The sequence below is a fragment of the Cygnus atratus genome, chromosome 2 (genome assembly GCF_013377495.2).
Source record: "Cygnus atratus isolate AKBS03 ecotype Queensland, Australia chromosome 2, CAtr_DNAZoo_HiC_assembly, whole genome shotgun sequence".
NCBI lineage: Eukaryota > Metazoa > Chordata > Aves > Anseriformes > Anatidae > Cygnus > Cygnus atratus.
Window position 1 is genome coordinate 84,155,033 of NC_066363.1, and position 17,078 is coordinate 84,172,110.

General features: G+C 37.4%; 1 protein-coding gene across 2 annotated transcripts in view; it reads left to right on the plus strand.

Moving 5' to 3' along the window:
- Positions 1 to 17,078, plus strand: part of CTNND2 (catenin delta 2) — a 428,710-nt gene that overhangs the window by 332,103 nt on the left and 79,529 nt on the right. For both annotated transcript variants that reach the window (XM_050709047.1, XM_035552796.2), the window contains 3 exons: positions 1,943 to 2,060; positions 5,970 to 6,155; positions 11,803 to 11,976. In XM_050709047.1, the coding sequence (XP_050565004.1) occupies positions 1,943 to 2,060; positions 5,970 to 6,155; positions 11,803 to 11,976 (478 nt within the window). The remainder of the gene's footprint in view (positions 1 to 1,942; positions 2,061 to 5,969; positions 6,156 to 11,802; positions 11,977 to 17,078) is intronic.

Sequence of the window (17,078 nt, forward strand, 5' to 3'; positions counted from 1 at the left end):
AAAATATACCTAAGCTAGAGTCTCCAGCACCGCAAAAGCATAGGCACTGTTTGGGGAAAGCCATACACTATAATTTTTATCTTCTGATTTCTATCACCCAAAGGGGGAGTCAGAAGATTTTCGTCACTCAAAAGAGAGAGCTAATGAAAGATTTTTTTTCCAGTTGATGCTTTCTGGATGATAGAATAGAGTTTCCTCCTGAGTTAGAAGAAAACTCAACTACTGCTATAGAAGCAGAAGAAGGGAAGAGGCGTTGAGTTCAGGGATCAGAAGAACAAGATGACATAAAACTTGCAAGAACACAAAACTTGCAAGCCGTTATTGAGGGCACATTTCTGATCTGTGATGCAGGGAAAAGTGTGGAGTCTCTAGGAGAATGGAAAGCATGAATTTGTGTGCTGGGGAGATAAAGGAATTAATTCTGGTTACAGCTCCTGGACTGTATGTTTTTCATGGGACCGCCTGCATACATGAAGGGAACCGCATTGAATTAATTGAGGCAGCTTGTGCCGGGGAGAGCAGGACTGATTAGGACAGTGTGGGGTGGCAAGTATAGCTCGAAAATCACATGTGCTTAGGGAGTAGAATCAATTAGGAACCTGCATTGAAGTGGTTGAGGGATGGTCCAGTTATGAGAGTACTTGATTAGGAAAAATCTTTGGTGCTTTATTGGAATGGAAATGCTCTTTTTTGGATGATAAGGAGGCAGAACAGGAAGAAGTAGATAGAGCAAAGAACTGAAAGGAAACCTTAAGTTCTCTTGCCTTCCTCCACCTAAAATTTATTCCGTTCTCCCAGGATTCGTATCTTCTTTCTGCCTTTAATACAAAGGCAATTTAAAATAGCATAAAAGAAAGAAAGTGATTTCTTTCTTCCCAAATCAAATGACAAATGCCCTCTTTTCCATTTCCATACGTTCATATTGAGTACTTAGGGCTGATGGGAGTGCCTATCTGTTCTTCCTTTGTATAAACTTCAGGAGTGGGGAGAGGGAAGCAATGGATGAGCACCTCAACAGAGGGATGTCTGCCCTTTCTGACGGAAACCATCTGAAAAGTTTTACCCAGTCCCTGAGACTGATAGCTCACCCATTTCCAATCAGAACCACTGCACAAATTTGAATACAAGTTTTCTCAGTTTTTCTTGATGTTAACAAGTACAGTTTCTATTTATATATGCACATTCATACAGAATTGTTGTTCTATATCAATATTTTGAACTTTATAACACATTATATTATTCAGTAAAATTTGTTTCAGTTGCGTTTCTGTAAAAACGTTTAGAAAGCCCTGTGGCCCTCTCTGAGAAACACAATTATTATAAGACGAGATTTTGAATTTTGCAATGTAAAACAACTTGCAAATTATGATGTAAAGAGAAGATTTTGGCACCAGTGCTCACTCAAAAAGAGAGAAAAGGAAACACTCAAGTAAAATGAGAAACAAGCAATACCAGGTGTTTTATGTTATGCTTTGATAATCTTTTTCTCGCAGGTTAAGAGCCCCGACAACTGGGCTCTTCAAATCCTAAGAGATATCTTTGGCAAAACCTCTAGAGTTTTCAAAGCTTGATTTATATGTACATATGCACATTTTAAAAACACTTTTTCATAAATATAAAACCATTCTTAGAAAAAAAAAAGAGAAAAAAAAAGAAATGATCATCTCTTCTCCAAATTATAGTAGGATGAGTCTCAGCTCAGGTAGGCGCATGCTGCTTGGCCTCTTAGTTCTTTCTTGCAGAGGACCTGATGACTTCCATTTGCTCCCCTCTGTGTTACATTTCCGGAACTCATTCACAGCTGTCTTCATTATTCACAGCTCTGAACTGATAAAAGGAGAAGAAACAAATGTTTTATCTGTATGTTAATTGCAAAAATGTTTGAGGAGGGGCAGTGGGCATGGAAGCTGTGCAGGTGGTGACCTTTGCTGTTGCCTTGCAGGAATGTCAGCTCTGCTGGAGAGGAGGCCCGCAGAAGGATGAGGGAGTGTGATGGCCTGACGGATGCGTTGCTGTACGTGATCCAGTCTGCTCTGGGGAGCAGTGAAATTGATAGTAAGGTTTGTCATCTTTGTCTTTTCAGGAGCAAGAAATACAGATATTCAGGGTACCTCAGGACTATATAGTGACAGTTTTTAAAAAAATGCATCGCAGAGGGTGGCTTAGCGAAGAGTAGTTTAGTCCATCTTTTTCTTTTCCTTCTGTTGAGCTGTGTATTTCTGTGTGCTAAATATTGGATTTGTGTCCAGCTATGTAGTGTGTGCAGGTAATCATGTCTTCCTCTCACTTGGATTATTAACAGAGAAAATGTAATAACTGCTTTAAGAGCAAATGTCATACTCCATGTAAATGTCCTTATACTACTCTGCCAGGGTTACCTTAAAATTGATTTCCAATACCTAGTATGAGACAGACCTGATAATAGTGTGGTAGGCTTAAAAGGCAAATGAACAAAAAAAACAAGTGGACAATTAATAGGCAATTTCACAGTGCTACCAACATGATTTCTCCTTTGAAGAGGATCAATGAATGCTTTCAGTAACTCTTTTAAGATGTATTTTTACGTCAACTTCACTTCTTTGAAGGTAGTAGGATATGGACATGATTCTCCAAAGGTGAAAGGCACTGCTTAATTAAAAGGACATCAAGAACTTACAAATTGAAGGGTTGTAGTATATCAAATACATTAAAGTATTCCAGAGAAGAAGGAAAAGTCTAGCTTCAAATACTTTTTGCATTCAGTATACGGTGCTAAAGTAATTCAAATTGCTGCTTTAGGACAACCTTGGTCAATTTGCCAATCCTTAAGAATCAGAGTAGAGTGTCCTTTTACTTAGCAAAGTTTTAAAGCCTCCTGGCTTTGTATTTCTGAATGACCTTTCACAGAGTTGTCTGTGAACCTCTGGTATTTTGTAGATTGGAGAGGGAAACAACCCAGAACTTTCTGTTTGTTAGCTAAACCAAATAGGTGAAACTTGCTCATACATTCAGGGGACAGAGGAAGGAATAACAGAAGGTTTGTAGCACACAGTGCAGGTCTGGCAGCAAAAGACCCCAAACCCACCACAACCCAGTAGTCTAGGGTGGGCTTTCCATTAGCAAACCTTTAGTAGAGTAGTAATGACCGAACGAGGCTCGCCAACAAAGTAGGCACCACGCTTTCAACAGGGCCCAGAGCAAACCCAGCAGCCACCTTCCTGCCCCTTAGTGCCACCTCCTGCAGAGCAGCTCAGAAATGTGGGGGCGATTTTTGCTTCATTAGCTTTGGAAAAGCTGAATTGGGAGTTGTTTCAAAGCTCCCTGATTCAGTTTATCTATCAGAAAGAAGTTCGGGGGGCATCACTGGAGCAGACCAGGAGGTAGATTGAGGAGTAGGTAAGAAAGCATGTTGCTCACCATCCCACGGCTTAGCTGCTGCTCTTTCAACAGTTTCTTTGTAGGTGACCAGGCTGATCTCAAGATTGTTATACTACTAAAGGGGCTAAATAAGGAGCACAGTAAGCTCCCTGTTTTGCCTCTTATCACTAATGTGAAATGCTCCCTCTATGCCCTCATTTGTAACTGTTGTGGACTTGGTAAAAACTGTAGGCTAAATCATATTGAGAAAAAAATGAGGACATGAGACAAAAATTATTCTCCCTGACTTAGTAGTTTTAACCTCTCGTCTAGCAGGTTTTCAACTCTATGATGTAAAGCACTTGTGCAGTTAAAGAAAAAACATCAAACTGTTGCCTCTTGTCTTGCATCCTTTCCACAAAGTAGAAAGTGGTTTTAATTAAACCTAATAATTTAATAACTGTCTCTAAATCATTTTGTAATCTAGTTTCAAAAATGCTGCTGCTATAACAATTTTATAGTTTTTTTTTTTTTGAGTTATAAATGTCATCTTCCAAATGCCATGACAACTGTGCTACTAGATAATTTTATAGTAGTGTTATTGACAAAGAACTAAATGCTGAAAAACAGGTCCCTGCTCTGGCGAACTCCGAAAGAGGGTGTGGGACTTGTAAGCACTGGCAGAATTGATAAGCGATTCATGCAGGTGCAGTTAAGAGTGCATAAATCTTAGCAACCTTATGAACATCTTGGCAGTGGTGTCTTCTAATATGAAAAAACTATGATACTTCATGATGTTAAAAGTGAGTGAGTTAGGTGTGGTTATGTGACAAAGCTTCTGTTCTTAACTTAATTTGATCTATTAAAGAAGAAAGGCTGCCAAACTTGTATTTCAGCCCTTTATGATGAAACTGAAGACGTATCTGTAGGAATGAGGAATGCATGGTCCTTCGAAAGTTCAGAGCCATAAATCAGAAAGCAGTGAGGTCTGTCTAGCTACATGAATAAACCAGCTTTCTTGTCTTGTATGAGTTCACCCAAATGACAAAGGTATTGGTCGCATTCAAGGCCATATCAGTTTTTATTGTGAGGTAAAATTGTCCTCACCGTGGACTCAGCAAAGTGTTTTTGGCAGAATGAAAATGTAAAGTGTGGTAACTTAAGAATGGGAAATAAAATATCAAACCATAATCAACAAACACAAAGCTCCAACTTCAGCAAGTTATGGCTATACAGAAGTAACTGTTAGCAACAGTGAATAAAATTCAAATATGGAACTATTAAAGAAGAGTAAGAGGCAACAAACGTTTTTAAAATTTATGGTCACTATAAGGTCATAGCTTTCGAGTATGGAAGGTACTAGGAGGTTTTACATTTTCTATATATATATTTTATACATGTTTATATATTTGGCTGGAGATTTCAAATCAGTGCAAGTGTAATGTGAAGTTTCATTTACTCCAAAAATAATGATAATCCTGTCTGGATAAGTCTGTTCAATACCATCTCACAACTAATGCCATCTCAAAATCTGTGTGCCAAATGCATACCTGGCACAAGCTCATACAGTGCATGGAAGTAAATGAAGCTCCATCTGCTTGCCTTGCTGGTGAACATGGCAGAGTAGGATAGAGCTGAAAACCTCATATTCATTCTGTTCTGGGTTAATGGAGCATCAGAGCTGGGCTGTAGTGACTATCACTTCTAATCTCCCCAGAGCATTAGGAACAGTTGAAACAGATACAGATGGATAACTTTTTTTTTTTTTTTAAACCATGCTCTCCCTGACTTCAGAAATTAAGCAAGATTCTTCTTATAATGATAGTCAAAATAAATTGAACCAGGTAAATGAGAAGGCTTCAAGCAAGTCTAAAATTGAACTTGTTTTAGACTTAAAGAAATTCTGCTGAATTATCAGTGCCATCTTTTTCCTGCACTGGGTCTCAGCCCATTTCTGGATCTTCAGCAATATCTTTTGCACAAGGCCCAATCTATTTGGGGGACAAATGAATGAAACGCCGTCCACAAATCATTTGCAGCCTGGCTAAAAACAAGAGTCCTGAAATTCGTAATCTTGCTTCTCAGCCTCGAGAAACATGATTTGTTAATGCTACAAGTACTTCTGAAACAATACTCAGATCCCATTTTTTCTGGTAAGTCTCATAGAATTGATGGCAGAAATAAATGTTATTTCTGGTTTAAAAGCAAACAAATGTACAAAACTGTTGCCACTTCCCCTGTAGCGTTTTCTGTTCACCAAAGTGGGAATTCACTGGCTTTTCTCTGTGCATTTGCATTCTCTTAATCGCTTTTTACCTTGGCTTCTATTTACATAAGGCTCCAGCATGAAGTTCAGAAAGACAATAAAAAATCATGGAAAAAATTGCCCAGACTGCTGTTTTCTCTCTTTCTCTCCATAAAAAGGGGGTGTGAGATCTTGCCAGTTTTTTCTACATCTCTTAAGCAGTGGTTAACCCTCAGGAGTAAGGTTATGAACAGATAAAAATTGTGGTAGGAAAATGTATGTGCAAAGATTAGTGATATTTTGTCTGCTTTGTATACAGAGTGAGCAAGGGAAGGATTTTAATTTTTTCTGTTTTTCTTTGTTGTATTTTTTTTGTCACACTTTTCAGACCGTTGAAAACTGTGTGTGCATTTTGAGGAACCTCTCATACAGGCTAGCTGCAGAAACATCTCAGGGACAGCAGATGGGAACAGATGAACTTGATGGATTACTCTGTGGCGATGCCAATGGAAAAGACACGGAGAGTTCAGGGTGCTGGGGGAAGAAGAAGAAGAAAAAGAAATCACAAGATCAGGTAATGAAAGTTGCTTGTGGTTGCATTGCAAGTAGCTGAAATGCCCGTCATGAAAATATAAATAATTAATGCACTGTATTAGAAATAAAGTACATAGGGCATAATATGCAAAACTGTTGCCTTTGTTAATTAGCTGAGAGCTTACAGCAGAGTATGGTTCTGCAGTAATGAAGAGAAATATATTTGCTGGACAGAGTTCCATGTTACGTGTTGGCACCTGGAAACTGTAGTTATGTGTATACTGTGAATGGAATAAGTACTGTAAACTGCTCAGTCAATTAAAGGAAACTTTTTATGATTAAAAGTTAGTCTTAACATTCAGATGTAATCTGCATGCACAGCCATGTGTGTAGAGAGGCCTTGATACAGACAAACATCAGGCTTATGATTAGAATCATAGAATCAGAAATCATCTAGGTTGAAAATGACCTTCAAGATCAAGTCTAATCATCAACCTGACCTACTGAGTCTCATCACTAAACCATGTCCCTTCAAGCCATGTCTAAACATCTCTTGAACACCTCTATGGGACTCCACCACCCCCCTGGGCAACCCATTCCAGTGCTTGACCAATTCATACATATATGTATTTGTTTCAAAGTTAGTCTCATACTCTGCCTTTGCATTTTAAGAGGAAACTGTACAGGACTGAATCAAGTGCTGTGAGTGAATGTTGTGCATGTTTTGATATAATTAATGTTGTTACCAAAGATTGAGAATTACGGTCTTTAGTTTCCTCAAGTTATTTGAGGTACTGTGGGTTTTTGATTTAGGTGCATTGAAAGTGTGTTTATTTCCTTACTTTTGCATTCTGACTGAAAAACTGGGGAATGCTGGCAGTGATATTACAGACCTTGTTTTATCACACACTAGCAATGAGAAAGGCTACTGATTTATGAACTTTTTCCAGTGACCTGTGATGGTAGCAGGTAGTTCTCCATCTCTTACTAGACCTACTCCTTTCCATTACCGCTTGTTTTTCTTTCAGATTGCTCAAAGGCAATATTCATTTGAGCAAGCAATTAGGCAAACAGGGTACTTGAATAAATGGTATAAACCATTACTGAAAATATTCCAGATTTCATAAAGGCAAATTCTATTAATGTGGAAGAGTTGTAGGAACATTAACAAGCTAAGATTCAGGTGCTGAAAAATGCAGTGGTCATGACTAGTAAGATTTTAATTTTGCCTGCTCTTGTAGTTAAACACTGCAGTCATTAGATAGCCTGCATTTATTATGGCCTTTTGGGGGGATTCCTGTGTTAGGCTGCAATGAGATTAGAGTGCCAAATCAAACTAAGTTTATCCCATTAAGCAGTCATCATCCCTGTACCTGAATTAACAGTTCCCACAAACTATGCTTGCAGTTATCCAAAGTGTAGAAAGAAAAATAGCATGTCTGGATATGAATGGGTCGTACTGTAACACACCTGTCTTTCTTTTGTCACTTAACTTCAGATTTCCGCTCTTTACAGCACTGGCCAGTGCAACTCTTGGACAACAGTTTCCCAAAGAGATTGTTGGACTGACATGCCTAGGGACAGCTGGCATAGACTTCCACAGTCACTAGGATATGCAGGATGAGAAATCATTGTCCTGTTTGTTTAAAAGTCTTTGGAATTTCAAAAAATGCTTTTGGTGAGGACTGTTAAATTGCTGATACAATTTTTTTATTTTTTTTAATGTGGATACAAAGAGCATAGCTACAGCATTATAAGAGTATCTTAAATGCCTAGGATCACTGGAGAAAGTTTTTAGACATTGATGGATTTTGTTTGGTTGTGTGGTTTTTTTTTTCCTAGATATTCTTGTTTTAGTAGTCATATTTTGTATAGGAAAATGCCCATGTTTAATAAATGAAAATAAAATCACTTGTTTTGTTATCAGAGGTAAAAGACATTGGTATTTTGATACTCTTTAATAACACCTCCTAATTCACCTTTTCAGTGGGGAAAAAATAGAGAACACTAAACTCTTACAGAGTTGAAACCTTTCCAGTTATTCAGTACAATCCTGCTATAAACATTTTTTTTATTAAAAGAGAAATAATATGATAGATAATTGGTTGTGTGGCATGGAGAAGCACCTTAATGAGTGATCTTGTTCTCCTCTCAAAGTTCCTTAGTAATGTGAAAACTTGAAAAACTTATTAGAGTACTCTTACTCTCAAACGTCTTAAAGTTCTTAAAGATCCTTATATTCAGCTTTTTATTCTTCTTGACTTTCATCTCTTCTTTGCACCAGTTTCAGGAAATGAGAGATTCGTATCTCATCCACATAACGAAGAGTTTGTCAGCTTCAGCCACAATATGTGTGGGTAATTTCAGCTGAAGCAGGGAAGCCTGGAAAGAATACTTGTTTATGACTTGCTTCCTCCTTAGCATAAGCTAGGAAGAGTAATTGAATACAGTTGTCTTCTCTTTCAGAGGTTCCTACTACATCCATAGCCTATCTCAAATAGACCTTATTGATCATTCCTGATGGTCTGCAACAACACAGTAACTGTTCCAGTAATTCACTGGTTAGAGTCATTTAACACGCTGCCTCGGCTCATTAATATTGAGCAAGGTGAACTACAAAGCAACTTCTGCCACGTCTTAGCCACTGTTTGAGAAAATGTATTGTTATATTGTTTTGTGGAAATTGCCTTTTTTTGGCCCGGGAAGTTGATGTTTATATCTGTAGAAAAGAAAATAAATGGGTGAAGGTCAGGAGAATTTCCTTTGCGATAACTTCTTTTCTGACCTGTGTTAGTCCTGCATGCCCCGTGTCTCAGGTGAGGCGCTGGTCTCATCTAGGAGAAAGATGCCAGAAGCCATTAAGCCCTTCAGTGAGACTTTAGCCGAGATCACACATGCAGGAAGAAAGAGCTAAGCGTGGAAGTAGGGGGAGCATGAAAGGCCGTGGATGTTTTTGCACTCTGCCTCCCAGAAAGGATCAGGACCTGGCTACAGGAGCATCTTTTTTGTGACTCTTTGTTGCATGACCTTTAAGAGGCTACCACAGGTGCAGTACGTGTGCTGTGCATGATTAGCAGTTAACCCCTGCCTGTGTGTGTCACTCAGCTGCTCCGGGCACACACGCCAAGTCTGAAGAACGGTGCAGGAGGCTTATGCAGTGCCTCACTGCCTTTACTGCACCCTCGCCACACATGCATGTGAGGTACCAAACCTTCCGTCACCCTTCCAGTGACTCTGAGGCATCACAGTGTTGAGAAAAGGTCTCCCACAGACATTTTCCCTCATAGCTGGTAATAAAATAGCATGATTGTGTACTAAAAGTGAGTAGCAAGAACAGCAGGGAAATGTCTCACATTTTTAAAAAATACTTTCTCATTACTGGGCAGAATGGCAAAACCACGTTAAATATTAAGTTATCTGCAACTATGATTCCTAGTGTGCTATAAGTACCAGTACAGCATGAGCACATATACAGCTCTATCTATATCAGCTGATTTTCACTGATTTTCAGCAGTCCTTGGGATTGTATGAGTGTAAATACTTGAGTTGTTTTTTTTTAATTATATCCCCACAAGTGCACAAAAAATATATTGGATAGATCTGATACATGATAGGTACTTCGTCCCTGAGATAGTATAAGTACCCTGTGCAAACTTTTCAGTTGCATAATGCATCTGTGATACATGCAAATTGGAATGAGATGGATGAAGACCTGAACTTCTGCCCTCGGACATCACAAGTCAATCATTAGTGGACTTACTAAGCCCAAATTTGGTGTGAAGTCAGATTTGATCTGGAAGACATGTTTTCCATTTGTTTTCCAAAAAGTTCTGACAGTGCAAGTGATTGAATTCCAAGAGTTAAAATAAGAAGCAGGTTTTAATGTATTTTTTTATGAGCTGGTAAGGGGACGTTTCTGGCAAGAATGGTGATTTATATGGACTAAATTGGAGAACAGAGTCATATACAGTGAAATCAACCTATTGGTTTAAAGGCAGAAATGAATTAAAAAAAAAAATCTTAGAACAGCCCTATAACAGCATTTTTTTAAAGGGAATTTTTTGTTCCAGAAGGCAGTTTTCCTCTTGTTTCCCAGCCACAGCTGGGTAGTGCTGTGCCAGTTCTCTTAAACTATGGTAACTTTTGTCCAGTGCAGTGAGTTTTATATCAGAGCAACTTTCTGGTTTTGAGTAACAGCTTGTGTGTATTAAACAGTCCCACTAGCTTTCCATTTTGGTGTTTGTTTTACTTTAATTCAGAAAAAAAATAGTATTCTTGATTCTCAGTAGTAATCTAACAAAATCTTGTTACAATTGATTAAGATATGTTAGTCGGTATTGGATAAGGCTTCATTGTCCTTTAGATTATACGTAGATTTCTAAAATCATCTTAAATAAAATTCTAGTTTATACTTCTTGAAAATGAGAGAATCTAGGTCTTTCCCAGTGTGAGTACTGTTGTTATTATGAATCATAACTGATTAAATCAACTAGGAAAATTAACAGTTGCAAGTCTACACAAGGAATTAATTTGCCCTGTACTAACTTTGTATGTCTAGTAGATATTTAATGTTCTGATACATATTTTTTATCTGCATAATCACAGTAGGCATTAAAAGCTTTATTTTGTACCACAATGTGAAATCTGTACATGTCAGAGGTGTTATAAAAAAGACTGTATTAAAAAGTCAAGGCTTGGTTTTAGTAGGGGTATTAAGGCTGTGAATTTTCTAAATCCATTTATCAGCACAAAGAAAAGCAAAGTAAAATACACATTTACTGCATATGTAGATAAAAATCACATATTTAAAACATCATTAAAAATGTATTCCACAAATTACTTTTGTTTAGAAAAATAAAAATGGTCCTTGAATTTCCTTCTTTTAAGATGTTTCATGCTTAAGTGCAAGTTTTGTGCATTCCAGTAGAAAGGTATGTCAGTGGTCTCCTAGAAGAATAAGGTTTCTCTTTCCAGTAGGAGTAGCTTTTATGCAACATCCAGCTTTTTGTCCAGGTTTTAATATCGACTATTTGGGATATCAGGCTAGGGTCATTTTCATGACAAAACACTGTATTTGGTGAGAGGAAGAGTGTGTTATGTGAGAGTTGGTCCTACCAAACAAATCAGAATCTAAAACCTGAAGGTTGCCTGATGCTATGGCCAAATGCACGCAGAACACATGCAGGCATTCAGAAGTTACATGGTTGGGGAAGATTTACACCTCAGCCATGCTTGGGCCTGTCAAGGGATGGCATGCTCGCACCCTTGAATGATTTAGTTTTCTAGAGTTGTTGGTTTTTCCCTCTCATGAAAAGAGAGATTGCAGGGAGCTGATCCGATCCCTTCCTATGCAAGTTCTAGATTTACCTCTTAATACATGTTTATGTTCAGTTGGTTTCTGTTCCCAACCAAACAAATAAATGCAGTGAAAAGTGTTTTTATTACGTCAGCTAGCTATGTCACTGTGATTTTTGCCAATGCTACAGCTCTTCTGTAAAGAGTGTTCTGTAGGAAATTTCATTTCCCTATGAAGAATCATCACATGAAATGCTAAAATTGAGAGTGGTCGCTTGTGTGCGGGCAGATGCCTACATGCACACACACATAATGTGTTATAGCTTCAACTGAGACAGCTCTCAAGTATGTCACTGTTCCTTGCTGACAATCTAATTTTTATTTTCCAACAGTGGGATGGAGTAGGACCTCTCCCAGACTGTGCAGAACCACCCAAAGGAATCCAGATGCTGTGGCACCCTTCAATAGTCAAACCCTACCTCACACTTCTTTCTGAGTGCTCAAATCCAGACACGCTGGAGGGGGCAGCAGGGGCACTGCAGAACTTGGCTGCTGGGAGTTGGAAGGTAGGAATATTGACCTGATAAGTATTTCTTTTTAATTCAGAACTCTCTATAAATGACAGCAAATCGTTGGTATAAGTTTATGTGAGTGCTCCTGATAGTGCAATAACTCTCTGTTTTCACAGAACTATCTGCAGTCAAAGCTGAGATAGTATTTTAAGTCCTCTGAATTGATACAGATAATCATATTATAGGAAAAGTCAGCACACAGCAGTGAAAATCACATTGGTCAAGTATGAAAAATTGCTGCTGAAAACCAATATCCAAATGTGGAGATGCAGCATCTTTATGAATCTGTAGTGGCAGAACCATGAAAAATGAGTCAAAAATATCACCAGTGACAATCAGATGAAACCATGTCGTTATGTCACTGAAGAAACCGGTTGACATTTTGTTTCCCATTGAGAAACTAGGCAGGAACATAGCAAGGTATAAATTAAGTGACGCCAACACAAATAATCAGTCTCATCATCTACTTTTTTAAAAAAATTAAGAAATTACTAACATATGTCAACAGAATGACTAAACGTGTACAATTAGCAAGAAAATGCTTAGTCAAGGCACTATGTTCCAGCGAATCCTACTTTTCAGTTGTAATGTAATGATCCATTTTCCCCCTCCAATTATTTCTAGTGTATTGAGGAAAAAAAAAATAATTTATTTACTAGATTTAGAAAATATTCCTGGATTTAAAATAAATCAGTAAAATCGGAGATAACAAATGAGCTTGATTTACTTTTTAGGGCAATTTCTTCATCCCTTTTCTGATGTCAAACTGGTTCGATTGGGTGAAAGTACTAACTATCTAGTCCTGTTGTATAAAGGTAATGCATTGGTTTTAAGTTTACTCTCCATGGGAAGTTTTCATATTTGCAATGAACACATACGTATAGGGAAATGCAGTTATCAAAATTAGGTCTTAGAAGGTGTCCTGTTTGGTTTTAAGCATGTGGTCATTCATATATGAAGTGTGTATAAGTACCAATTTCAGTAAGTGTTAATTTCGAAATATTATACCTGAGGCTAATGAATGTCATTTTTTTCCCATACAATTTTATTGGAAGTTGAGTTGGCACATTCAGCAGATCTTTAGAGGCTGATTGTGATTTTTTTGAGTACTGCATTCCACCAAACTTATAAAATTCCTTTGACTGTTGCATTCAATGACATGATGAAGTGAGTGAAAAGTCTCTGTCCAGTGGTTTTGCCCTACGAAGTGCTATGTATACACTGTGCCTGAAAATCATTATAATTTTATTATTCTCATATTATAGACCACATCAGATGGTTGTGTAATTCTGGCACAGAAAAGTGATAAATGTGTTTTATTCATCCGGGAATGGGTGTAGCCCTAGTCTAAATGAGAAAACAATGCATTCATATTTGCCAGCACTAATTGGAGTGCTAAAATCCAAGCAGTGCCCTCTCTCCCATTTCTAATAAATCTGTATCTGTCATCCTTTGGTTCACAGATGTGTACAGTGAACTAGAGAGGAAGAAGAGCTCCGCAGAGCTCTTGGACAAGTGATATGGTAGAAAAACTGATTTGAACTTTAATACTATCCATGCTGATACCATGGAAAAAGCTTGGTTGTTCTCTTGTTGCTCTATTTTTCTAAAGATTCACCAACTTCATTACAAGTGATGTGCAGACACAAAATGAATATCCTTAATTTCACATGTCATACCAGCCATTATTGTGAGGGGAATAATCATCTTTGGGGATTACATAAGCATTGATGTCTCCACCTTTTGACCTCTCTTTTCCACTGCTGCAGTCTTCTGGATATAAAATGACTGGAATAAAAGATAGAAAAATCTTAAAAGGTTATTCCTAAGGGAGATTTTCTTTCTTTTTTTCTTTTTGTCGAGCTCCTGCAAGAAATTGTATTTGTATAAAGAATGGGAAGATGGGAAATGATTTTTTTTTTTCTTGAAGTTTATCAAGAAATACTTTATGATAAAGCAAAAGAGGAAAAGAGCAAACTGTATTAAAACAGATGAAGGTGCAATTAATAATAAATAGCAATTGTGGTGATATTTTTTCCCCCCAAATAACATTATCTTAATGCCAGAAGAATTCCAGAATATATGAGGTAGCCAGTGCACCAGGCATGCTCACACACTTCCAAAGATACAGTCTAGGCTGGAAAAAAAATTTCAGTGCAGTTCATATACTTGTATGGTTCTTTTCTAGCAGTTCCACCCTTCTTGTTCCTGTGGTATAAAGCTGACTAAATCCCCTTCGGTAACAGAGAGGTAACACTTTTAACACAGGCAGTGCTTAATGAATGTCATTATGAAAGGAAAGTGAGCAGATAAAAGGAAGCCTCGAATAATTAAAAAAAGAAAAAATCTAAGGGATTTAGATAAATGTCTTCCACCAGAATTAACAGATGATGTGTGTCTAAATCCCCTAGACTACTTTTGAAAGTTTCAAACACAGAAGCAGCAGTACATAGCTCTAAGGATTAACAGATGAAAAGGGCTGAAAGGGTTTTTATTTCGGGGAATACAGTTTTTCATTGATCCATACACGTAAAATCAACATATGCACATAATAAATCTTAATCTCTAGTACATTTTTAGCGCTGTTTCACTTGCAGGAATTCCTCCTAAAGCCAAGCACTAGAAAAAAAAAAAAGTGCTAAATAAATGTACTTGCATAATATTATTCTGTGTCAAGATAAAACACTTTGGGCCAATGTCTTGCCATAATATTACCTGAAGTTCTGCCATGTATTACCCATTTGTAGAGTAAATTTGATTTTTTTTTAATGATTCATACAATATTTGGTCCCTACAGTTATTATTAGAACCCAAACAATCTATAATGAATCAAAAAAGGAGCATAATGGTGACAAATACATTAACCAGTCCAAATGTAAGCTTACCAATAAAACATGATTCTGACCTGAGGTGTGAGAAAGGATATTTTCAGTGCAAGAACTTAACTTGGGAAAGATGATGTCTGTATATCTTGATTTTGACACATATTCTGGTTCTGAAGAATAGATTGACAGTTTATACAGAAAGCAGGATTTTAGAGTAGAGTCTGTTTCAGGTGAATTTGGAAGTTCCTTCATCTCTCTTTACTGCACCAGGGCAAAATTACACAGGGAGGACACCAGTATTGGAATCTGGAGGAATGAAATCCATTGCGTTCATGGAAAATGACGTGCATATGCTGGATGATGATAATGGTGGGTTTCTGGGGACTCATTGCTTTCCAAAATGTTCTCTCCCATCAAATCATAACCAGGGTAATCTCACTGTATCCTGAACTTCCTGCAGGCAGAAGTTCCTTAAAACTTAGAAGAAGCACATTAAAAGGAGAGTCATTGATTTTAGTTGTTTTATTTCATTTCCACTGTTACATAGATTTTTTTTTTCCAGAAGTAGACTTTATCTAATTGTATTTATTACACTTCCAATTATACTTAATTTAAACTTGTATTCTAAGGCTGCTTACAACAGTGAAATAATAAAAACCTAAGCAAATACATTCCTCATCAAACTTAGCTAGAGTTTTCCATGAGCAAATAAGGTTTGAGGTAGCCTTTTGAAGTAGTGGAGACTCTTTACCTCCCATTAGGTATCCACTTTGATTGGGAGCTCTGTTAGCTTTCCTTACTGTTTAATTAGGGTGTTGTCAAGTTTGTGGAGTATCCACAAATAGAAACAGGAGGTTTACTGAGTCACCGTGCTACATTCCAAAGACACCCGTCTACTCATTAAGAAATTTCTGTCACTGTAACACTTCAGACTCGAAGTCCTTTCTGCAACCTCATATCATTATTCATTTTAATACTTTGGATATCAAAAAATTATGAGGTATAACATTACAAGACTTGTCCTGTAAAAGGAAATCTCCAAAGTTATTTTTATGTACAGGCTGGCATCAGTACGTTTCCTTGGATGGTGGGAATAAAAGAAGAGGCAAGTTCTTGTTAGTTTTCACCTTGGTCAATAGGCTATTAATGCATTCTATCTACTGAGCATGTAAAAAGTTGTGTTCAAAATGTCCTGTATTTAACAATGTCAAGAATCCAAGGTTATGTCCTTTCTGAACAAAATTTTGCTCTCAGAAAGAAAGGAGATATTGAGATATCTGTATATTTTTATGTTTATCTATATATATCTGACAGCTAAATTTAGGCTGCTGTCAGTTTATCTGCCAGAGAAATTTTTGTTGCTGTGAACTCGTCACCTGCAATGTTATTTTCTCTCTTACTTACAATTAAAAATAGTGGTGTCACCACAAGTATAATGTCCTTAGTTTTGATAAACCCCTAAAACCTCATTTCTTCATTCACATGACCCTGTTTTGTTTTAATATGCTACTATAACTTGTGAAGGTAATGCATAAACACTTCCTGCATCTGCATTAATGGCAGGATGGCTGGCTTCATTTTCCTGAGCAGCCATTAGTCTCTTGAGCTCTGTAACACCAGGAACAAGTGCTGCTCTGTTTAAGTCTTGCAAGAGTATGAAGACAGAACATTCCTCTGGTTCTTTCTGCCTCCTGTAGTGCTCTTTGGTTAGACAACAGAATGTCCCTGCCTTTGATCCCCAACAGGTACAAAACCCATGTGAATGGGGTTTCTGGGTCAACGGCCTGATCTCTTGAGATAGCTAGATGAGATACCAGTCTTTGTTCCTTAGGCAAACAACTACATTTATTTTCTTAATTCCATCCTAGAGAAATCTGAGTCTCCAGGGAGTAAGAGCTCTATTAAGTAAATTATTAGATAAAGAAACTGAAAACATAAAAGGGACTGATTCAGTCAGAAGGTCAGTGCAGCGACTTCAAAGAGTAGAAAGAAAAGAGTTTGGAGCGCCTTGCCATCCAAACACTTGCAGATAATGAATAATTATTGTCTAAAATAGCAGACATCAAGGTTATCAATCTTCCTCTTATCAGGCAAGGCCATATTGTGGGTTTCTTGCCAGGCTTTTCTGATGACTAATTATTTACATGTTAATCCTTTAGAGTTTCATCAGGCTGTGCCAGAAGGATATTTTTTGGATTCCAGTGAAAAGACTTTCTTTTCTTTTCTGTAAAGTATTAATATTATGAACTCTTATATGATAGGATGGAGAAG